At 34.6% G+C, this 24,450-nt stretch overlaps 2 protein-coding genes across 4 annotated transcripts in view; both read left to right on the top strand.

Annotated features, from left to right (window-relative positions):
• The first annotated feature begins 62 nt into the window (after positions 1 to 62).
• LOC145970295 (uncharacterized) lies at positions 63 to 12,260 on the top strand. Of its 2 annotated transcripts, none has more exons than XM_083096915.1 (5): positions 63 to 195; positions 2,127 to 2,244; positions 8,923 to 9,039; positions 10,132 to 10,631; positions 10,801 to 12,260. In XM_083096915.1, exons 2-5 carry the CDS (start codon positions 2,134 to 2,136, stop codon positions 11,285 to 11,287), a joined length of 1,215 nt encoding a protein of 404 aa, XP_082953041.1. In that variant the 5' UTR covers positions 63 to 195; positions 2,127 to 2,133; the 3' UTR covers positions 11,288 to 12,260. The 2 variants fall into 2 exon arrangements, with proteins under 2 accessions (XP_082953041.1, XP_082953048.1); XM_083096922.1 differs by lacking the exon at positions 63 to 195 and adding an exon at positions 205 to 673.
• Positions 12,261 to 16,369: 4,109 nt separating this feature from the next.
• LOC145970277 (uncharacterized) overlaps positions 16,370 to 24,450 on the top strand; it is a 130,967-nt gene continuing 122,886 nt past the window's right edge. The window contains exon 1 of one of the 2 annotated variants that reach the window (XM_083096887.1): positions 16,370 to 16,597. In XM_083096887.1, the coding sequence (XP_082953013.1) occupies positions 16,583 to 16,597 (15 nt within the window). In that variant the 5' untranslated portion in view covers positions 16,370 to 16,582. The remainder of the gene's footprint in view (positions 16,598 to 24,450) is intronic. The other variant, XM_083096880.1, reaches the window with a different exon arrangement.

Below are 24,450 nucleotides of genomic sequence, written 5' to 3'. Positions count from 1 at the left end.
TCGCCCTCGGCGGCAAACCCGTACGTTTTGCACACGTAGTAGTTTCGCACGCTCGAGGCCGCGATCAATCGGGAGTAATAGTGCGATTAGTCGACGATCCCAGTGCACGAACGTCGCCGTCGCCGTCGTCGTCCTCCTCTCCAAGAGGAGGATCCGCGCGCGGCGTGCTCGGACGACAGGCTCCCGCTCGTTCAGGTAAATCGATTATTAAGCGTACGTACGTGCAATTTCTCGCGGATTTACAACGAGATGCAAGCGGCGAGAGAGATCGCTCGAGCAGCGCGAGGATACGAGACGTGGGGATACGCAGCGATGTGTAGCTTCTAGATTGGACCATTCTTGAATCGGGGTAGAAAGGGGGGAGTTAAGAGGGGACCGGGAATTGCACAACACGCGCAACCGGCACCGCTTGCGGTCTCGTGACATACCGGCGGTTTGAAAATGTATCTCTGTAAAGCGAGTGTGTTCTCATCTCCGATGGCAATTGCTCGTGCGATGGGCCACTGCTCTTGTAATTTGCAAATTCCGCGTCAAAGTATCGCTATTCTCTCGCGTTACAACTTTTATGTATCGTGAATAAGAGTCTCGCTTCATGATACTTGCTCCTTGATTTCCTTTGATTATCGCACCTGACGATTATCATTAAAAATGCCCCGTACACTTTCGCTATAATGTGAGTAAACTCTTCTGCTCTTTTAATTTCCGATAAAATATACAGACAAGATATAAATAGTTTGAGTAACAATTCGGCGCAAATTCGTATTAATCTCTCTTCAGCTAAAATTAATTATATTAATCTCTATAGTTATATATATTATATTTATTTAAAGATACAAATATAAGATATAATGAAGATAAGGAAATTCTCTCTAATTTCGCTCATTGTTTTGTAAATTATTTCGCGTAATCGGTCTATACAATAAATGCGAGTGCAAATTTCTTTGTATATTTTGTTATTCGATATTTTGTTGTACGAATAAAAGTCAATAAATTTACGAAACTTCGAAATATTTATCCGGAATATATCTCGATCATATTGCAATTTTCGCAGCGTTTCATCCGAAGCAATTTGCAAGAGTTAACACGATATGTACACTGATAATAATGTATGTTTTATTTTAATAATCCATCGATTTACATAGATTTCTATCCTTTGATAAAGCGGTAATGAATGTCTCGTTTTTTTAATCTATTTCTTATACAAACGATAATTGGACATTCGATTAAACTTGCGCAACGCGAATTTATCGTGTCTCTCGCATCGGTTGCGTCGTAATCCTACAAATTTAAGATTGTGCACGTTGTTAAAAGACAAGAAGCCCTTTACTGTTCGAGGAAATTTTACAAAGATCATACTGACCTATATTGCGCTGACATAGTATAAATACGTCAATATTTCTTCCGTATTCGCAAAATTTTTAAAAATTGTTATATAGCTATTACATTAATAAAACAAAATAAGTAGAGACAAATTTTTTGATCGACATTTATCTTGAGTATAGTTACATTTTTGTGTGAGTCACATCACTTATTTTTATATTTACTTACATATATCTTTATATCGATAATAAATCGCTTAATCATATTTTATCAATATGATATCAAAAGATCAATTGTATTTCACAAGAATAAAAATTAGCTTAAAAAATCTAATTAGGCTTTAAATCGCCGCATATAATGAGTAAGGCCTTGAAAAAAAAACTCAAGTTGTAGATTTTTCACTAATAACACGCATTAACGGTAAGCTCGTCATATTGTTCGCGATTTATGATTATACATAAATATTTCACCGATATGAATCAGCCAACAGTCCACGGAAACTGAAACCCGTGTAGCGATAATGAATAGGTGAAGCCGCGTTGCGTGTCTTTGCTAATATTATACACTTTTTTTTTTCATAAATTTTCAAAGTGTCACGAACAGAGGATTTAGCAACCTTGAAAAATTATGTATTAATTCCTTGCGTCAAAATTAGATTAATATCGATTTTAACTAAAAGTAGAGCCACGAATTATGTGTTTCCAAAATCAATTCCGAGTTGATCGCCATTTTGCTCCTGACATTTATAAGAAGACTTGAAGGTTTACAAGGCTTTAACATTCACGTAATAATCTCCCGATAATTAGTTTCAGCATGGAGTGTCCCGAAGCGGTAGAACGAGGTCGGAATTTTCGTCTACTCGCCGAAGAAGAACTGTCTAATCTTTTAGATTTTCTTACGGGATACTTGCCTGATTCGTTGAAGGTACGTACGTCCTTCTTTATTGCAATCGAAATAAATGTCCTTTTACATTTGCGATTCGTGCGATGTTAAATTCTTCGTAAATATTTCATAATCGGAAATATTTCTTACGTATATTTTTGCCAATAACGACGCGACAAAGGAAAATTATACGCGTTTATAATATATTTATGCTTTTATTTATTAAGGATATAGTTCTATATTTAGGCTTAAAGTGCATCTTCCTGCCGTCACTTGCTTCATGCAATTAGCTTATAAATTAATAATATGTTTAGAATAGCAACTACGTAAAACGTCAACTTTTAATTTGATGTTGATGAGAGTGAGAAAAATATTATACGAGAATAAAAGTTCTCGACACACACATATTCATAATGAGAAAAAATAGTATGTAATGAGACTCATATAAAATGCAAATAAAAATAAATATATATATATATATATATATATATATATATATATATATTTTGTAAAAAAAATTGTCGATCGTGTAATACTACGATAACAAGTTAAATTAACTTGCATTGTATATTTCTCAAAGATGTTTAACAAAATTTCTAAATTGTAGTGTAGATATTTCACAACTGTATTTAATTTCGAGTTTATTTTTGTTGAAAATTTATTTTATTTTTTCTACTGTTATCCAATTACAATTTGTATTCTCTGAAAATCACCTCATTAGAAGACTGAACATATTTCTCCTCCTTACATCTTATGAACACAAAATTGAAATTTCATGTTTATAAGATGTAAGGAGGAGAAAGAGAGATGGGACACTGCGTTCATCAAAGATGGTTAATTGCTGCGTTCAGTGTGCAAATTAGCCTCTGTTTAGTCTGTAAACGACCCCAGCCTCCGCTACGAGCAATAAATTGAACTAATGATTATTTTACCGATCAATAACACAATTGAAAGGCCGCCGAAAGCGAGTTTACAATGGGAGAACCCGGAGCTTAATCCCATTATTTTACAATCTTTGTAATAAACATTCCCGCTTTCTGCACACTGCATTCGACGTTTTATTCTGTTTAATAATAACACGTCTCGAAATCAATATAACTCAACATATGTACGACGTGAAAGGACGTATATTTAGAAAAAATTCTTCTTGTTCAGGATAAAATATAAATTTCTATACAGACAATACGTATCCTTGAACATAACAAGGGATACAAGAATCGAGATTGGATTTATGATTTGCTTCTTACAATTTTTGGTATCTCATTTGACATCGAGTTCTCGAGAAATCGTCGCATCGTCGTGATCGCAAGAGAGAGATCGCTTTGCTCTCGAGAGACCAACTTCATGTATCGATGGGATAAGATTACCGTCATAGGGAGAAAAAGTGCAATGTCTAAATCGCGTCGTAACGTGGCCCAAGTGCCGATGGTTGTAAAGGGTCAGGGTTAAGATTGCATCGCGTGTGCCACATATATGTATACGCGAATCTTTTATTCGGCGAAAGTAATATGTCGAATATTACAATATATAGAAATGATGCTCGAATATTTGTGAGCTCGATCGATCATTGTACAAATTACCGGAATAATCAATAACTTGTATAGTGAATTCAATTACTTATTGAATAGCTCGTTGACCATTATTAACGCGCAGCAGCGTAATATAATAATTTTAAATGCTATTTAAATGATTAATTTAGCAAGCAAATCCCTGCTTTGTCATTTCAATCGCAAGAAATATGAAATTTTCAATGGCAAAAAATATCTTTTTATCAAGGGAAAAATGTTAGCTTGGTACGAGAGAAATATATATATTTAACCTTTTATTAACTATAACCCTACGATATAACTATCAACTACCATATATTTAATGGATCGATATGAATAATTGCATACACTTGTGTTTTCAGCTTTATTCTCACTTTTCATTTCTTCAGCAAATATTAATATTTTATTCTCAATTCAATTAAATGATAAAAACAACTGTCATGATACATAAAGTTCTTTTATCTTCTTTTTTTAAATTAATCTTTTAAACTCAATTTATATTTAAATTTAATAGAACAAACCATTTCATCGAGTAATGGATTGCACATTTTCTTTTCTCATATTTTATTAAAATTATATATTTCACACGATATTAAGATAATTTATTTTTTTTCCTTATCCCTTCTACCCTTCATCTAGTTTAATCTTGTTCCGATCTATGTCGGATTATATCGGACTATGAAAATATCAATTCAAAAAGCTCCGTTCATTCTTTGATTATTAAATGGATCAACATTATGACGCGCGACCACGCTAGCTTAATCAAAAAAAACGGTCGCGTATACCGGGATGAAGGCCAGGGTCGTTTCTCGCACACGTCGCGGTCATATTACTCGCGAATCGCCGCAGTGCCGATCTCGTGACCTCGCTCGCGACCACGAGGCATTAACACAGAGTTTCCCCTTCCGGTATCACGGAGAAGAGAAATCTGCGACAATCGATGTCAATAATCGTGAACACAATCGGCATTCGTAAGCTCCGTAACCATTATTATTATTAAATTGAAATCACATCTGGCACAAGTCACAACGCGATATCGTGCGCTCTAAGAGAGACAAAGGTAATTCGTATCATCAATTTATTGATTCGATTACATAAACGGTCACGCTAAATCCCAAAGATATATATATATTTTTTCGTCTCACGGATAGGCGAGCACGCTTGTTTTTAACGTGAAAGGTCGCGTTCGGTTTTTCAATCGTCGCATAGTCGCGCCCTACAAAAAGAGATGTGTACCATTGAATCGAACAGGCTGTCTCGCGTGGCTTTTCCATCGCCACATTCTCCCCGCTAGTCTCGCAACGGAGAGCTATATCAAGCCAGAAAGCAATCTGCGGCTCGCCTGACAAATTATTTATAGAAAAACAAGTAAGTAGCGTAGGTGGACGCGGTGTATAATACTCGAGGGAGATAAGGGGAATAGCTGAGCACGTCGCAACGATCATGACCGTGTATCGTTGCGACGATCACTCATCGGTAAACTCTGACGATACGGCGCATGCAAAGTGCATCGATTATATGCTACATGTGCGGCGACGAAAAAGCAAGGTGTGCGTCAGGATACGACCTTGACCCCTGAACACCTTTTCGCCGCTCGTTGGAACCGGTATGTGTCTGCGGTTTATTCCGGGATAAACTGCAGGGGCCTGCGCACAATCCTTTTCGTGCCGACTCGATCTAACGATGTTTATATAGCACGGCGTCGTTAACTCTTCCGGATCACTTTCGCGAGTCTCGAAGCGATGCGGATAATCGTGTTGCATCTCGGACGCATGCAATGTCGCGTATATATCGAAAACGTCACGCGAAAATCACAGGGTGCGGATATGCATTCGAGAGAGAAAGCTCCATCTCCTTTAACAATCCTCACGAAAAATACGAGAGTAAAGTACAAGCTGGGGATTTATTTACCAGGGGAAATAGCGATGCGAAGGCCAACGTGTCGATGAAATGAAAATCTAAACAATGTTCCGAGTCAGAGCTCGCTAGAACAAGCAAAGAAAGTTGGGCTTTCATGTATTACGATAGTAGAAGTAACATAAGACACACATAAAGTACATATAACGATATAATAATTCTCGGTAAAGTTACTAACAATAATTGATCGATATATTGTATATAAATTAGATTTTAAAAAATCTCCCACACTCTAAGGTTGATGAAATTTTCATTGAGATAGCTTGTCATGGCTTTCTTTATTATCGTGATAATATATTAGCGATATGTGGATGAAGTAACGACTTCGTGCAATGATCTGCGGTACGATTACCATATCGCCGTTAACCTTTGTGGTTTGTTTACGGTTCTCAAAGCGATTTAAGCATGAACATTACTTTGGATATACGAGCTGTATAATACAACCGATCGTTCACGTTTATGCATATCTCATGTTATAGGACAATCAAAATTCTATGGCTTTTACAACCTTTTCCTCGAACATTTCCTTATAATTTCCGAGCATTTAAAATATATTGTTTTTTTTTTTATTATTATATGATAATTACATTATAAATTTTGTTCTTAAAGTATTTTTTTTAAATTTTGATGTGTATCCATTTCTGTTCGTCCATTACCTAAAAATGGAATCACGTATTATACCTATTTTATTTCGAGATTTAACTGACATTTATAAACGAACATGCACTCGCAGATATTACAAATATTACATCGTGAGATCATGTTATATATCGCGAATTTTTATTACACGAGTATTAAACTTTACATGTTTCCACTCAGATGTCCTCAACGATGTATTCAATCCTGTGAAATCATTTTGTATTTAAATAATTTGTCGGCTTAATAACAATCTTTCTACATTTCTCATATTCGCTTTCCCAATCTTTGCAGTTTAATTATACATACTACATGTATGTTATGTAATCTCAATTCGTGACTTTTAATCGTTATGTTTTAAAATTTATTGTTTTCTGAAAAGTAATAATGTATAAAATTATTAATTTTTATCGTACAGTCTTTTTACATACTTTATGACATAACGTTCTTGATAAAAATTACTGTCATTATAAATTAATTTTTTATATGATTTTATTTGCAAATAAATCTTACGGTAAGAATAAAATTTTTTACTCGTTAAAAATACTAACTTTGTTCAACAAAAGTAATATATCTGCAAAAATATTATGTTCCAGAGAAAAGATTCAATAGTAGATTGTGCGTTTAAATCGATAAAAAGTACATATTGTATAGTATGATGCATGGTCATGCCAGGCTTAATATACATTGCAATAATTAATCAGGAAACTTTTTCATAAATAATGTCAATATGTGTGCGCATAGATTTTTTGTAAGCAGGAAATTCGTTTACAGAAATATGAAACATGTGTGTATAGTTTAAAAAATAAATTATCTTTTGCAAAATCTCAAAAATAAAGCAAGAATGTTATTATTTCTCTTTTTATTATATTATTTTTATAAAGTTGATGCATAATATTTTATTGAAACGTGTATTCATTTATGTAATATATTTTATAACAGCTATTCTGTTAAACATCAAACGCATTCATAAAAATATTTTACATGATTCTTAGAATCCGTATAAAAATAAGCTGATGTTTGTGATTATTATTCGGATTGACGTCAATTTGGTAATTCAGAAAGTCAAAGGAAGCTGTCGTGTAAAAGTGCAATTACTTTTATCGATCCTTCCCATCTAAACTGCATTAACATCACTTGTGTTCTGTTATGCTATTTTTGGGAGAGATGTTTTATTTCGCTCGTTATTTTCACCTGGTGCATTCAATCAAAAAACTCTTGAAAGTGATACAAATATATAGTTAACATTTAACATTCATTTAAAATAAACTTCAATTATACCATGTGAATGTAAAATCTCATTTTTTGTACATTTAGAAACAAGTATATGCAGTTTTTGAGCAAAACAAAATATTTTTTTTACAATAGGATAGATTTTTTTAAATAGTTAATTTAAGACATTGTATTATTTTTCTTCTATCTTTTCTTTTCTTTTAATTCTCTAGAGAATTCCTTCCTTTTTCCTTTAATTCTCTAAAGAATACCTTTTTATTTCTCTATGAGTAAAATTAATGAGCTTAGAAAAAATCCTTCTATTCATTTCAATAGAAATGCCACTCTCTTTTTTTCTTTCTCTTTTATTCTATATTTTATAAAGAATAAATAAATTCGCCCGCTTTTTGACATTTTTTATTAAACTATATATACAGGGTGACCCATTTTAACTTAGGCAGCCAAATAACTCGAAAAATAAGCAAGATAGAGAAAAATGTTTTAGACAAAAGTTGTATGGTTTCGAGGGGGCCATAAGATGGTATCATTGGTTTGACCTTGAAGAGTCATTTGAAGGTCACGTGAAGGTCACTTCAATTTTTTTAAATGGAACATCCTATATATTTTTGTACATTCTTGTAGCTCATCTCGAGAGCTTTCCAAAACACTATAATTAAGTACATTTTCGTTAAGTACTTTTTGAGTTATGAGGCTTGAAATAATTTCTTAATTTTACATAAACCGTAAAATATCTTGTAAAATATTCATTTTTCGATTACCTTACCTTAATAGTTTTATGTACAAAATAATGAGAGGAATCAATTGGTGTAAAGAAAACACATAGTTGTTTCGAAGAAAAAATATGTAATTTGCAATTAACAATTCCATATTTTTTCTTAAAAACAACTATGTGTTTTCTTTACACCAATTGATTCCTCTCATTATTTTGTACATAAAAGTATTAAGGTAAGATAATCGAAAAATGAATATTTTACAAGATATTTTACGGTTTATGTAAAATTAAGAAATTATTTCAAGCATCATAACTCAAAAAGTACTTAACGGAAAGGTACTTAATTATAGTGTTTTGGAAAGCTCTCGAAATAAGCTACAAGAATGTACAAAAATATATAGGGTATTCCATTTAAAAAAATTGAAGTGACCTTCACGTGACCTTCAAATGACTCTTCAAGGTCAAACCAATGATACCATCTTATGGCCCCCTCGAAACCATATAACTTTTGTCTAAAACATTTTTCTCTATCTTGCTTATTTTTCGAGTTATTTGGCTGCCTAAGTTAAAATGGGTCACCCTGTATATGAATGTGTATGTGTATGTATAAAATATATAATAATTTATATTATTAATTTAAAAAAAAATCATGCTAACATTATACATTTTTTACAGTTTCATCAAACCGTACTAACTTACATACGGGATAGAGTCTGGGAATTTCATTTCTACGTGGCCAACGATTGGCCCGAAGATGCAATCTGCTTACATTTTCCTGGAATGACATTATCTGTAAGTATAAATTAAATTTATGCTATGATTTAAGATTATGAAGGAAGTTAGTCTGATGCAATTCTAAACAAAAGTTTTAATTTTTATAACGATATTTTGTTATTTACGATAAAACACATTCCCGTTCTTACTTTCTTAATTACATTCTTACACTTTAAAAGATTGTTCTATCTCAAACTTATCTAATCTAACTTATTTCGTTATTTGTGACTTTGTGTGTAATGTATTTTGTATAATATAATCTCTTCCCTCAACAAAATGAGATACATACATAAAAGATTGAAAAAGGCGAGATTGAATGAATCGTCGACAGAAAAATGTAATTCTTCCGCAACGGAATGTTGCATGAATCATTTGCGAAATATCATATATAGTTAAAGAAAGCATTGCTGCTACAAAAAATTCTTGCCATAAGTACTGGAAAAACTCATTATTGCAGATGCGCTATTCTTCAATTTAGAGTGTAAAAAAGTGGGTTGGCCCATATTCTACAAGCTTGGCTACTTGCCAGACTTTCCTCTCTCTGTCCTCGTTATCGTTGATGCCAGTCTTCTAAAATGATTTGGCTCGTGCTCTTTAATTAATTATCATCTCCGCAGTACCATAAATTCAGTAACTGTTAATTATTAGATTCACATACGTAAATACTCTTTCTCACAAATATCAATGTACCATCACATCGAAGAATTACGATGTATCCTCTGACATTTAGCATTCATTCGCGTTAATCAGCATTTGTTTCATGAGTTTGATATTAAGCGATTATTAAACACGAGTGTTTTTCGACATTTATACCATGAAAAATAAGAGTACTCTTATTTCATGATTTATACACAGATTCAGAGTATAAATATTCGATACATTAAATACAGAATGCGTATCATTAACGTATCTCAGAGAATCAAATCTATTTCTATAACTTTCATAGATTTCAAAAAATGCAACGTGAGAAAATTATGACAGCAGCAATAAACATCTCGTTAAAGTTTTACAGATTTCCAAGTCGTTTTTCGCTCACGTTGTATATTTTTCTTAATGTTAGACATTACCATACTACAGATGCTTTAATCGCGTCTTCCGTTGTACTTCCAGCCACATGGTTTGGTGCACGAGAGCGTCGGTGTCTTCTGTCCCAATGATCGGCTCGAGTTACTTCGTCTTCTCCGAGAGGAGGACGTTCTGCTAGACTGGTCGAAACCTTTGTACATTAATTTCGTTCACGGCGATATCGCCGAGGAGTTAACGCGCCTTTACGAAGATACCGGTACCATTGAAACGGTCGTGGGTGATGTCTGCGCGTGCGAAATCTTCGAGCTGGAAGGAGAGGAGAGCCAGGACGAGATGACCGATCCTGATGTTCAGGTACTACCTCTAAAGAGTGAGCATGCCGAAGGAATACACGAATTATATCCGGCGAATGATATGGAGTGTCACGAGCTTTTTCTTCGACTCATTGGAAAACTACCTGCGGCGGGTGTGTTTGCCAAGGGCAGCTTGGCTGCTTGGATGGTTCAATCTTATTACGGGGCTATGTTCTCTATGCAAACCAAGCCGGAACATCGTAGAAAAGGTTATGGGACGAAATTAGCAAGGTACGCAAATTTATGAGCTTTGACATTCGTACAGTTTGCAATTAATGATAACGATTTAAAAGGATCTTAGGAATATTTTATTTTTATAAAAAGAAATAGCTTGTAATTGAATTCTATTATATATATAGTTAAAATATATGATGAAATATACGTGTGTTTAAAATTTTAGGTACCTGACAAAACGCGTAGCCGAGAAAGGGTATTATCCATTTGTAGTGATACGTCCAGAAAATGAAGCTAGCCAAAGTCTGTATAAGAAGCTGGGCTTCAGGCGGCTTTATCAACTTGTTCGAATGACTTTTACGCCTTTCATATGGCAAGAGAATGAGAATGATTCAAACATTCTTAGGGATAACTTGGAAAACGCCGTTAGACAGCTCACAATCGAGCAAAGGGTAATAACGGCTTTACGCGATCAGCAGGAGAGCGAGGAAACAATACGAGATTTTACGGGAACCACGGAGGACGATTCGGTCATCGTCAAGTCCGAAGGTGAGGAACAAGGCGAGGAGGAAGACGCCAATGAAAAAGAACTTCTTGAAACTATCGAGGAACAGCCCGAAGACAGGATAAATATCGCGGAGGACAACAGTACGGTAACTGAAGATGCACCGGAAATTGTGGAAGTTAACGGCTCTTGCGATGGCGACGAATAAACTTATAGGGAACGTTTATAGCGATAAACGCGACGGTCCATAATTCACGTTTTGTTTGCTCGAAGACACGCTCTTCGCCACGGAATGTTGATAAACAGCGAAATATTTACGTAAATCGCAAATGGAAGTCGTAAAGTTCTCTTAGGAATGATATGCAAATATTTCTGTGTATTTTTTCTAACAGCTACTTGTATCTATATTTAGTTCGATAGAAATAAACGTCCACATAACTATTAATAATTAATGAATCATATTCAAGATAATGATTCATAGTGAATAATATAACATTATATTTTTGAATTATTATCACAAAGATTAATTAAAAATATAACAGCTTTATGAAATGAGAAATACTAAAATATAACAGTTTTATGAAATGAGAAATACTATCGATTTTTAATTGCACATTATAATGCGAAATGTGGATATGCATATATCATGTGCGAGGAGCACTTTTCTTCGAGCGATAAAAACGAAAGAGTCAAAGATAGAACATATTTTAAGAGATTTCGATATTACGCATCGTGTTCGTGCGAGGCTTCAATATACAAATTTAATGTACGAAGAATCAAAATTCCTCGTATGATTCCTCATATCAGACTCTTTCCAAAACGTCGTGAAAAATCTCAGGTATTGGATAGCTACCTTTAAGTTGTCAATGTTATGCATCTTATCAAAGTCTATGCGAATATATATTGGTAAATACTTTAAAAGAAACATCGTCGGTGTTGCTAATAATTTATTCAGCAATGCATTCAGAAAAACGCACTTATTTAATATATATATTTAAATATATTTCTAAATAAATTAAAGTTTAAATTACAATGTAACGGTTATTTATATCTATTCACGTTTTTTATATCTATTCACGGTTATTTATATCTATTCACATTTTTCTTTTACTTACTTCACATACGTTTATTTATCAGTAAATCATATGTATTTTGTGTATGGCGCATTATATATATATATATATATATATATATATATATATATATATATATATATATATATGGTATAAGATATGCATTTATTACAAGTATTTCGTATTAGTGTTTTACAATGTTAAGGAGTTTATAATTCGTAAATTTTACATGTATTGATTTCTAATTACTTAAGTTATATAAATAAATGAGACCTTATTGATTTAGGCTTATATTTTATGAATGTATAAGCCTAAATCGACAGTAAAAATAGAGAACGCGTTAATTTTCATCAAATACAAAATCTGCGAGGTAATTCAAGCTCTCTGTGATTATTTTCATGTATAAAGTAGAATTTCGAGAGAAATGACGAAGCCTCGTGCGATCTCGACACGCTTTCTTTAATTTAATAAAAGTAATTTGCTGTGTCGGTGTAATTGTGCACAAATTATAGATAAGCTTTTTTTGATAAAAATTCGTCTCACTAATATTTTATATTCTTGAATTTACGTACGTTACACACGTAATGATTAATAGATTGTAGAAATAAAATTACCTCGGTTAATTAAATATATAAAATTACTTGCAAAATCATAATTGCGTTATGGAAAGAGCTTTGCTTTACAATTTTCTGCGCGTTTTATGCACCGTCACAGCGATTACCTTAGCGTTTAATAATAATAATAATAATAATGATAACAAGAGGAGCATTATTAATATTATTATTATTAATATATATAATAACGATTATATATATGATATATATATGACGAATATGATATAAATACCGCGCAAAAAGGGAGTTTGATCGATTCAGCTCCGTCCATCGGAAACCTCGAGATCTTAGATAGCTACTATTTGTATAATTTTTTCTACGTTTCATAGATGACTTATCAACAATAATAAGACGGGTAACATGTAAGAAATCTGGTTCCGAGCGGACGGAGTCGAAGACGACCGTATGACTCTTTTAAGGCCCCCTCCCCTCTCCTCCCTTCATCCGATCCAAAAAAATTCCTCGTTTAATTTTTGTTTTTAATATTATATCGGGGGCCAGCTGTGATACTTTACCCAATCCATTTACATTCTGGTCGTACCAGATCTGGTACCAAATCTAGTCTAGGCGAGGATCAGTCGTTGTTAATGGTGCGCTAGAACTCGATCAATTTCATATACCTTTTGCGCTTCGCATTATCTCGAATTCGGTTTCAATTGGACAAAGGGAGCTTATTCAGTATCCTGCATCCAACAATAGGCACAAACAATCAATCGAAATTGTATGTGCGTTTCGCGAATGTCAACATAATACACATACATACATGCTATTACAATGCATATACATACAATACCATTTTCGTAATTATGCATTCTCAGTTCTTTTTAGATATCAGTACTATCGAAAATAAATCAAATTGGCATGCAAAAAGTTCCAACATTCTCGATCTCTCAAAATTATGAGTTTATAGATTTTGATCTTTTATTTTAATCTTGTCTCATCAACGTTTTGCATGTAAATTCTGAACATGGTTGAAGAAAATTTGGCTATTACGGAAAATTCAAGAACTTCAAGCATACTTAATTATGTCAATTAAAAGTGTGATAGATGTTTATATCTTGTCGTTTAATCGTCACGCAACGACACTTGACGTAAAAAAATGACGACATTGCACGCACTTTTTGCTCGATGCGACTTGCGATTATAAAATAAAATAATTCTTGTGCAATTGTTGTGGTCGATATATCATTTAAAGCATCGCAATATCTCATTTTACGGTGATAAAAAGGGTACAATAGTAGATGATACTGTTTATCGTCCCATCATTAAAAAAATATACGTATTGCGATACATGTACGAGTACATATTGCACAATTGAATTTTCCGCAATGGCTTTTATTACACTTGCATCTCTTTTGCATAAGCAAACATCATCCTTTTCCCACAGCTTCAACCTCTACAAATAAGTTTATTTTCTCTACAAGACACGAGAGATTTTTTTTACGCACAATAACAATTGATGGAAACTATTTGATAAAATAATCATCTTTCGCCTCCAAAAACACTAAAGATTCATTTTGCCCCCATTGTCAAACTGTCACTGGAAAATTGCGGAAATCATTAAAAGCGCGAAAAAAAACAACGAACTTATTACAACATTACTATACCAGCCTGTATGTAGTACGCTAATCCTAGCGCTGTGTTAATCAGTGTCTCGCGAATTAGGCCTACACCTAAAATCTGCCTGAAGAGGCATCTGATACGTATGTAAATATAATATATATATAATGTATTCTTCCTCTCTTTCTTTGTCTTTGTGCACGTTGCCTTCTATTGCAACAAAAGAACGTTTCTTCTAGAACAAACGCAAAATTAAACCTTGATCCTTATGAAAGTTACACGAAAAAACGAAATAATTATGTAAAACGTTTCAAATCTGTTTGTTATACAGAGCGATTACGGAAAGAAGAACATTTGATGACATTAAAATGCGTTTTTTTGTTGACAGCGGGCGATACGCATGTGTATAATATCTGTGAGCGAGAGGAAATTATAATGTGCGAAGAATCCGTAGTTTTATGAGAAATGGATAATATTGGAAACTGGATAAAAGAGCTTTGGATAATAAATGGGACAAACATATATAATTTTTTTTAACGATAGTGTCGTTTATTATGCACTTGATTGCCACATCTTTGATTGCGTATATTCATTCATATCGCACATTTATACCATTTGCAAACAATGAATACATGGTATATATTTTTTGCACAGAATATTAATTTATCTGGCGCGAACGATAGCAATTCAATTAAATAAATCACTTGTCATAGAACATCCTTGATAAGCAATATTAATTTAACTCTAAAACTTGAAAATTGACACATTTTTACTTTTTTCTTTAGATTTTATAAGAGTTAGAAAAATCGCCCTCAATTTTTTCTCTTTTTTTTGAAACATATTTACAATAAAAATCGAGTAGGAATTTAGCTTGTGAACAAACAAAACGCAGTGATTTAATTATTGCAATAATAATTTCACACATTATTGACTTAAACTTAATACATGCAATTTTGCTTTGGACAAAAGAAGTTAATTTTTAAATTTTTAAACTTCTTGATCGACAAACAAATCATTAAACGAAGTAAGAAATTCGCACATTGTTTCACGTTAATACACATGTTTATTTTGCAAAATTGTCCGCATTAATTAGTAGCTTCAATATAAATAAAATATAAGTAAAAAGACATAGAATAACAATGCTTTTTTTTCAATCACATTTTTTCAGAGATTTTTTGCGAAACATAACGAAATGAGTAAAATAAATCATTTTTTATTAATATTTCAAATTTATCCGATATGACGCGTTACTTTGTACACGAATTTCTAATCTCGCAATTTTTTTGTTACTATTTATTTGTTGTATGGATCTTTCATAAAATTGAGTGAAATACTTTTGCCTAAAGAAAGTTTGACGCAGGTATTTTCCATTGCTGGCAGTTGGTATCGTTGCACTAATTTTCGCAAATACAAACGCGAGAACACGAACAATATATGTATCTACGTATCATTAATAGCGAATTAATCATAAAATACCGATTGCAAACATATATGTATACACAACCACACACGCACACACAATGTAATAGGAAACGATATACAGCATTCACTCACTGAAAATGTCGCGAAAAGTCTTCGCTTCATCGCACCTCCATGTTCTCGAAAAATTTTCATCATTCGTAGCAACACACGGTTTTCACACGTCGCACAGTTTTCCGACAGCGGAATACATCGCGGAATATTACTCGGAAAGTGATCGCGAATCACTCTCGACTCCCGTGGATACGCGACGAACGCGTATAAATCTCCTCGGTGCGAAAAATCCGGAACAACGACGATGCTACGCGGCGCACGATCACGCAACAACTGCGAGCAAACGCGAACGATCGCGAGCGTCGTTGCCGCGAAGAGAACGTGACGCGAGGCGAGACGACAAGTGACTGGTCGACGAGGCGAACTCACTGAACGGCCGCGCCATGTGCGCCGTCGCCGCGGTTACAGGCGGGCTCGGGCGGACTCGGGCGAAGTCGGCCGCGCTCGGCCGCCTTCGGCGGGCAGGAGTGGGGCGAGCAGTGTATCCGTGACGTCACATAATTAGAGTAAATACAAAGTAGTCTTGATGGGACAGCGGCGTGCGCCGCACCGTGAGTCGCTGGTCCGCGCGCGTCAAACCTATATCGCTCCGATACACGCACACCGCGCTCTCGTGAGTAGCTCGTGATACATGTTCGCGCGCTATGTGCCGTCAGTGTGTGTGTCCGCCAAGGGATTCTAGATGACTGTGGGAATAGTGAGTGACAATCGTGCGGCAAAGAAATGGAAAAGATAGAGGTGAGAATCGCGAATGGAAAAGCCGGCTATGTAGTAAAGCGTGAATATATCGTCGTTTAAAGCGCCGTCAACGTAGCGCTGCAAACAAATTTCGCGCTTAACGTCTTCCTCTCTCTCTCTCTCCCACTCTCCTCCGCTCCTTTTTCTCATCTCTTTCCTTTTAATCACCGCGTTTCTGGCTTCCCTCCCCCGCGCGTTTCCCATTCCCTCGTCTCTTTGCCCCTTCCATGTAACCGTCAGATTTACCTCGGCGAATATTCGCTCGACTGTAATGCAGAAGTGACAGCATGGTGACGAGTGGGAGGAAGGGGTAGCGGATGGTGGGGAGATTATCGTGTAGTTAGACATCTGGCAACGAATACCATTGTATATATCTTCAATACAGTGCGATACTTATTAGATAGACTAGTTATTTCTCTCTCGCTCTCTCTCGCTCTCTTTCTCTCTCTCTCTCTTTCTTTTTCTCTCTTTTCTTTAAAACCATATCATCTCTCTTTTCATTTTCATCTTTATCTCGCATTCGCGCGTTTCTCACCGATTTTACTCCCTCTCTCTGTCAGTCTTGGTACTTTCTTTCTCCGTCCTTCTCTCTCTGTCTCTCTCTCTTCTCTGGTCTTTCTCCGTATGTATCTTTCTCCGTTAGTCTCGCGTTCTTGTTCTATCAACCATACTCGATATCTCTGTCCCTTTTGCTCCGACTCTTCTCCATGCCATTCTCCCTCTCCTTCCCTCTCACTCTCAGTTAGTGAAGTATTTATAGATGTGCCTTAACCCGATTTAACGCAGCCAACTCGACTCGCATTGTCCTAACGACTATTTAATACGAAATTGCATTGTTTTCGGATCTTTATCTCTCTCGTTGCTAATCGCTCTTCGAATGGTGTATCGCGCTCGCTGTGACAAATGCTGCGCGATGTAAGAATGAGAAAAAAAAAAAGACGTTAGAGGAAAGCGACATTATTCGTCACATGTCCAAGAATCGAATCGATAAACGGTTACGTTGTTATTACAGCGGAATTTCGTTGTGTTTTGTGCACCGTATGCGAATCCAATTTCGCAGCGTTTAAGATCATCTCGCTAATAAAATCGTGGCCACGACGGCGAAGATGGAAAAAAAAAAAGAAATGTTTTCGCAGCGCTTTGTCGAAAAAGGCATGTACAGTCCGCGAGGAAAATTGATCGCGATGAGAATGTTATTGTTATCGCGAGAGACATCATTTTCTTCTCGGCCGTTCGTCGAGCGTACACGCTATTTATTTACACGATATACCGGAATATCGTTAATACGGCTATATTTATTTGCGATACACGCCGAGTCATTGACAATATATGTATGCGGATAAATATACCGCGCGCGCGCGTGACAAATTTTCCGGAGGGGGGGAGGAGGGGGATGCAGTTTTTTCGGCACGTTCTCTCCCCGTGCATGATGCTCCGCTTCAACTCTTTTCGTTCCCCCTCGCCCCCCCTCCCGTCGACCACCTCCGACTCCCCACCCACCGCTCGCATTCGTTCTAGCGGACGAATTGAAAGTATACGTTTCAGAATTAAATCGATAAACGCTGAATCGCGAATTGCAGCGAGTAATTATTTTATCGATGATTCATATCTTATTTTGTTACATCTTATTTATTTCGAGAACGAGACGAGTGGAAAAATATTGATACAATCTTGGAAACTAAAATAGGAGGAGGAGAGTAGATGTTATAGAGTAGGTTACGTAAAATTTGGATTAAAAATTAAATTATACGCGTAAAGTGTTATTTAACTCGTCATCTACATAAGTGACATATGATGTTATGCCCGTGTTTTTTTTATATATGACTTCTATATTTATCGCTGATACCGGTTACTTCGCATATTTTATTCGCGCGCGAACAATGAAACAGTGCCGGCCTAAAACCATCTCTCGCGAGCAAATTCTACGACGAAATCAAATTCCAAGGTGGAAGACGATCGCTGCGATTCAAGTCGTCCTTGCTTTCGCTCGCTTTTGCACGATCGGAGCTACAAACGAATCGTGCGCGGAAATAAAATTCGCGCGTTGAAAACAATTGTAGTGATTTATATCGGCGCGTCTAATTTGCGCGGATTCTCCGTGCTATGCGAACAAACTTTTCGAGAAAATCGAATAAGAGCGCACAGAATAGGATTTTATTCGTGTGTGTGTGTGTGTGTTTTCTTTCTCTCTATCTCTATCTCTATCTCCCTCGCTCAGACTTCTCTTTAATTATTTTTACGTTTAACTCGCGAAAGGATTGCGAGATGAAATAAAATGTCGCGAGGAAGGTCATGCAGCTGCATTTATAATGTCACGTATTTGCTAACGCGAGCTGCATCGCTCCATAAGCAAAACGTAAAAGTAATATACATGCAAAATAAATTTATAATTTTTTTCTTTTCTTTTTGCGCGCAGTAAAAATGTAATAATTTAGTATTTTATTTAGCGGTACACACACACACCCAATAAAATAATGTCACATATACATTTATATATATATATTTATTTATTTATATATTTATATATATGTATGTGTGACATTGGCGTATTATGTCGCGATAAAAATGGACGGCTTTCCGGATGATCGACGCGATGAGAGAAATATATTCGCGCATAATCATATACTCACTATAGAAAATATATATTTAAAAATTCGCAATAACGTGGCAATTCTCTTGGAGAGTAATAAAATCGAGTGTTTTCTCGTGCTTTATTTACGCGCAAGGTTACTTAACGCTACTTTAATCGCGTGACGTGGATTTTGTTTTTGAAATTGTATCGAATACCAAGCTGAAGCGATATCATAACATTGACGCTCAAATATCGCATTTCATAGCACGTAAACGGAGACATTAAATGCGACGTTTTGAATGCGAGTTTAATATTTGTTATGCTAATCGTGCAAAAAAAAAAACATGACTTTTTATATTTGTTGGCACGTTAATATGTGATTTTTTTCAAGTTTTTTTCTTTCCAAGTTTTTGTGTAGTCTTATTGTATGTTCTTTATATCACGTATCATGATGAAATACGGAATTTTATCATTTTTTTTATTTCAACATTATATCATTATTCAAACGATGCGAATGTTTGCTGTAACGTTTATATTTATTCATAAATTGCTTTCAGAATAATAAATTTCTCGCTAATTAAAATTATAATTGAATATTGTATTCACTGCGCAATATATCTAGTGACGCGACAATATCTCGTCTCTATTAGAAAATTGCGAATTCCACTTAAATTTGTAATCATGACACATCATACACACAGGCGCACACTCATACACGATTACGTACATATATATGTATGTATATATATATATATATATATATGTGTGTGTGTGTGTGTGTGTGTGTGTGTGTGTGTGTGTGTGTGTGTGTGTGTGTGTGTGTGTGTTTACTTGTATATTGAAATTATTCTTCCCATTACATAGTGCGAAGGCGGAGCACGTAGACGAATTCTTTTTATCTCGCTATTTTCCAAGTATCCTTTTTTATATTAATTTATCCAGTAATCGTGCGTGCATACATAGCCTATTACGTGGAGTCGCATATCCGACGTGTTTACACGCCTGTATCTCTGTGTGAAATCATCAGGATCGTGCGTCGCGTGCGTGTGCGTGTATGTGTGTACATACGTGCAAGCCGGACTTGTACAGGACGAATCAAATTCAGTCGACCGAAAGTGGGACAGGTGTTGACAATTTTATTGACCAGTTTACGCGGCAAACAAATACAATATTTACATAATGGAACATGGGTAAAAATGCTCTTTCATTGGGGAAAAACATTTTCTCAAAAAGTGATCGCGCGTGTTATATGCATCTGTGCCTATTATTAATTCAACGTGCGCTAAAAAAAATATTCGTGTTATAAAGTTAAACCAGTCTACGAAACCGATCGTTCGAATTTAATTATGCGTGCATTTCAAATTGAATCTTACTTGACTTTATTACTTTAAACTACGTTGGATATTATTATGGAGCTACGACCTTTTGATTGAAATACGAAAAGTAATAGAGAGAGCGAATGGAATAAAAACAAAATTAATCGTGTTGATGGAAAAAGTTTTTTCGCCGGCGTATTTATTCGAATTTATAACTCGCGCGGACGTGCATACATTTATTGATCTTTTTGTGCCACCCATTATCCATCCATAGAATCTGCCTTTTTCTCTCTTTCGCCCTCTCTCTCTCTCTCTCTTTCTATCTCACTCTCGCCTTTCCTCGCTTATCTCTCCAGCCTTTTCATCGTACTACAGCATCAATGTCTGTAAATATTAACGCCGTTAATCTCTAAATCCTCGACGTTGATTTGACCCGTCTCGTCGTCTTTTTCGAGCTCTTTTATTTCTCATTTCTCTTAGCTAACGACATTAAACGGAAGTACCCACTGCTGCTTTAATGAAATTTACTTTTGAAGCTTCCTAGAGCTCACAGTCTGAATTGCATTATAAGAGAATGAAGAACAGAAAGAAGGAGAAAGAAAGAGCGAGAGAGAGAGAGACCAAAATAATGATGCGACATTAATTATCAGATTAAGAATTGTTTATTGCATTGTATACTGTCGTTGGTTGACGTGTAACAGCAACTTGGCGCATTACATTTGACGTAATTTTAGCAGTTGTATAAACTTGGAAATTAAAGTAAATCGTATCGTATTTTTCTCCCGTTAAATTGTCTCTTTAATGTAGCGTCAAGGTTATCTTCCGTGTCCCTCTAAACTGTTTAATCGGTATAAGCTCAGATTTCTTCTTCTAAACTCTCGCGTTAAAGCGTACGCTAGAGTTTCATTGAAATAAGGAGAGAGCGAGGGCGATAAGAATCTTTTATTTAGCTATGATAAGGTATATGATATTGAATGATTCATTCAGTCATCAAAAAAATTCAAAACGCCATCTGAATTCGTTCGTATAAAAGTTATGCGTAAAAAATGTATTTTTCCACTCGGAATATTTTATCTCATCGCGTTCTTACCGTTCGAGAAATCGCGGAAGAAAGATTAAAATTAAAACTCTTTAAAATGAAAACTTTCCTACATTGATTCACGATTGCTATGTCATTTGAATCAATGTAATGGAATTAATGAATATGTGCGATTAGATATCGTACATTGTACAGTGAGGAAAACTGTCAGCCAAGGATGCTACTTTATTCGGAAATTCTGCAGCGAACTGTACATCATGTTAAAATTCTAATCGGTAAAATTAGTCGGGAGGGGATACAGTCACGCTAGAAAATCTGGCTGACCGCGATTCCGAAGCAAGAAAGTTGTGAAATCAATTCAACCTAAACGCGATTTATATTATATGGCATTCTCGCAAAATAAATAATAAGATTACAACTCTTTCTTCATTTAATTTAATTTAATTTAATTAATTAATGAAAAAACTTATTCCCATAATTTGAATATTAATAACGACGAAGATATTAATTCGTGCTATTGACTAATTAAACATTTTCAATATGAATCTTATGAATAATTTTTCAACGTTATACAAATATGTATTAAAGGATAATAAATTAAATATCAGATATATTATGATTTAATTACATCGAAATACGCTGTTATTTAAATATTAATCAATATGTCAATATACACGTACATACTTTGCGTTTGATTGTATTAGTGTCAATGTTTGTGTAGCGGGTCACATAAACGAGTATTCTCCAATAAGCGCGTTATCATACATTATACATCGTATCTTTTTCTTTTTTTTTATCGATTTCACTCGCACATTGAAATATTTCTGTGTTGATTTAGTTTCGCGGATGTAGTACGCGAGGTCAGCAATTGCGGATATATTATTATCGTGATTATGGTCGCAAACATAACAAGGGTGTTTGTGAATTTTATTGCGATATAATTACAATACCGAATGAATAATTTCTGTACATATGAACATTATCAAAGTTAGTCTAATCTACACTTTGGCCGACCGTATTATCATAGAAATTTTGTCATTATAAAGATAAAGGTACCGAATGCTTTGAATCATTAGTCACGTTAACTTGCTGCGATCGTCCTCGCAATTACGATCACGTCATTGCTATTTAAAGTTTGCCGCGCTGTTATTAGAGAATTATTATTTTTGTTATTTCTTGCGTATTCCGTATCTCTCTATCGATTTTATCGGCTTTTGATAATACTCGCGTATTGAATTATAATGCGGTCTTGGCTTTGAAATAATAATATCTTGTCATTAATATATTGCGTTTGTTTCCTTTTTTTGAAACAATTAATATAATTTTCGTCGCGGTCGACGGTCTGCTCGCTCAAGTAAGAACGTGGGTTAGAAAATCTTTTCCATTTTTACTGTACATTAATATTCCACGGTTATAATCGTAATATAATTCCTTTTACATTTCTCGTTAAATCTTTTTACGAGCCAGTCCATATTACTTACCGTTTTACCTTCTTTTTCCTATTCGTTTGCCTGTATATTAGTATAGAGTGCTCTTATATGTATATATATGTATATGCGTTTCGTATATATAAAAGATCTTGTTTATCAAAAAATAACATTCATTTTATTAAGTTTTAAAATCCATATACTTTTTACTTACATTTATTAAATTTTATTCCACATTAAATTTACAAATCTTGACGTTTCCATTATAATCTTTCGCAAACAAACTTTTAACAAGATTTTATAAAAGTTTCGAATTAAAATTTATAAAATGTTTATTTGAAACATATCAAAGTTATGTCGATTCTTTTATTATATTTGCATCTTGCGGTTCTTATAATCGTGAAATTATATGTAATTGTTCTTCATTACGGACGAATGCGATATTCCCATGGTATTCTTTATTTATGGTATTCCTTATTGCGATCAATAACAAATTACAGTAACTCCCCGTACGTATCTTATTTGCTGATCGGACTGTACGTCTATACACGCATATGTATGTACATACGTCCGTGCGATTACATTGCTCGTTTCAATCGGCCGAAACGAAAAAGTTGAAAAATGAAAGCTACGATGGTAATGTAAAAAGGAACGTGAGCAAGCGCCTGTGTCGACTTGATTCTTCTTTATCTACATGAATTATGACTGTGTGTTCGTTATCTATGAGAGTTACTTTATCGAGAATCACCGATAAATAATGTATAAGATCTAATTTCGTTCTAGTTACTTCATATTTTGCGTTAGGCAATTTAAATATGTCGATAATATATCGAATAGTCTCGTACATAATGTAAATTATACAGCGTTATATAAAAATTATAACTAATTTATAACTAATTTAAAACTACATAAAATTTATACGTTATAAAGCGTTACACGCGGGACCCTCGGCAATCATTTAAATTAATAGCATAAAGTATATAGTGGATATAAAAGTGGCATTATAGATTGTTATTATATTTTTCAAGCGTATTTTGTGGGGAAACGCGTGTATATAATATTTATATTTCTAAAAAATTTTATATTCTACTTTTTTTTTATATTGAGCAAAAAAATGAATAATGTCGGAAGGTGGTGCGCTTTTATAGTTGTATCCATAAAACATGTACATTGCTATATTGATCCGAGCCATGTAATACTTTGTTCTCTTCCTCGTACGTGCTATCTACATATGCTTGGTTCCAGAATCAATCGATGGTTTCCATTATTTTCAGAATAGACTAAATCATCTGTTTATCTGCTTAAAACGGCAACAAATCGCAATTTGTGCTTTATTTTTTTTTTTATTCTTGATATCGCATCGGACAACGCATTGTACAGTGGATTAATGTTTATTCAGCCTTGACACGTAAGCTCTTATCGAGCTGCTCTCTCGCGTTTCGGTATCGTCATCCGCTCTAAAACGGCCTTAATGAGTCTTGGCAACATTTTCTCGACGC

The sequence above is a fragment of the Camponotus vicinus genome, unplaced genomic scaffold, assembly GCF_025532165.1.
Source record: "Camponotus vicinus isolate PSW18456_S1 unplaced genomic scaffold, iyCamVici1.0 SCAF_1, whole genome shotgun sequence".
Classification (NCBI taxonomy): Eukaryota; Metazoa; Arthropoda; class Insecta; order Hymenoptera; family Formicidae; genus Camponotus; species Camponotus vicinus.
This window is presented reverse-complemented; position numbering and strand designations above follow the sequence as displayed.

Excerpts from the sequence above, each read along its gene's own strand:
- LOC145970295 (XM_083096915.1), top strand. The coding sequence starts at position 2,134 with ATGGAGTGTCCCGAAGCGGTAGAACGAGGTCGGAATTTTCGTCTACTC. Across the intron at positions 9,040-10,131 it reads TTCCTGGAATGACATTATCT|CCACATGGTTTGGTGCACGA; the intron begins GTAAGTATAAAT and ends TTGTACTTCCAG. Across the intron at positions 10,632-10,800 it reads TATGGGACGAAATTAGCAAG|GTACCTGACAAAACGCGTAG; the intron begins GTACGCAAATTT and ends TTAAAATTTTAG.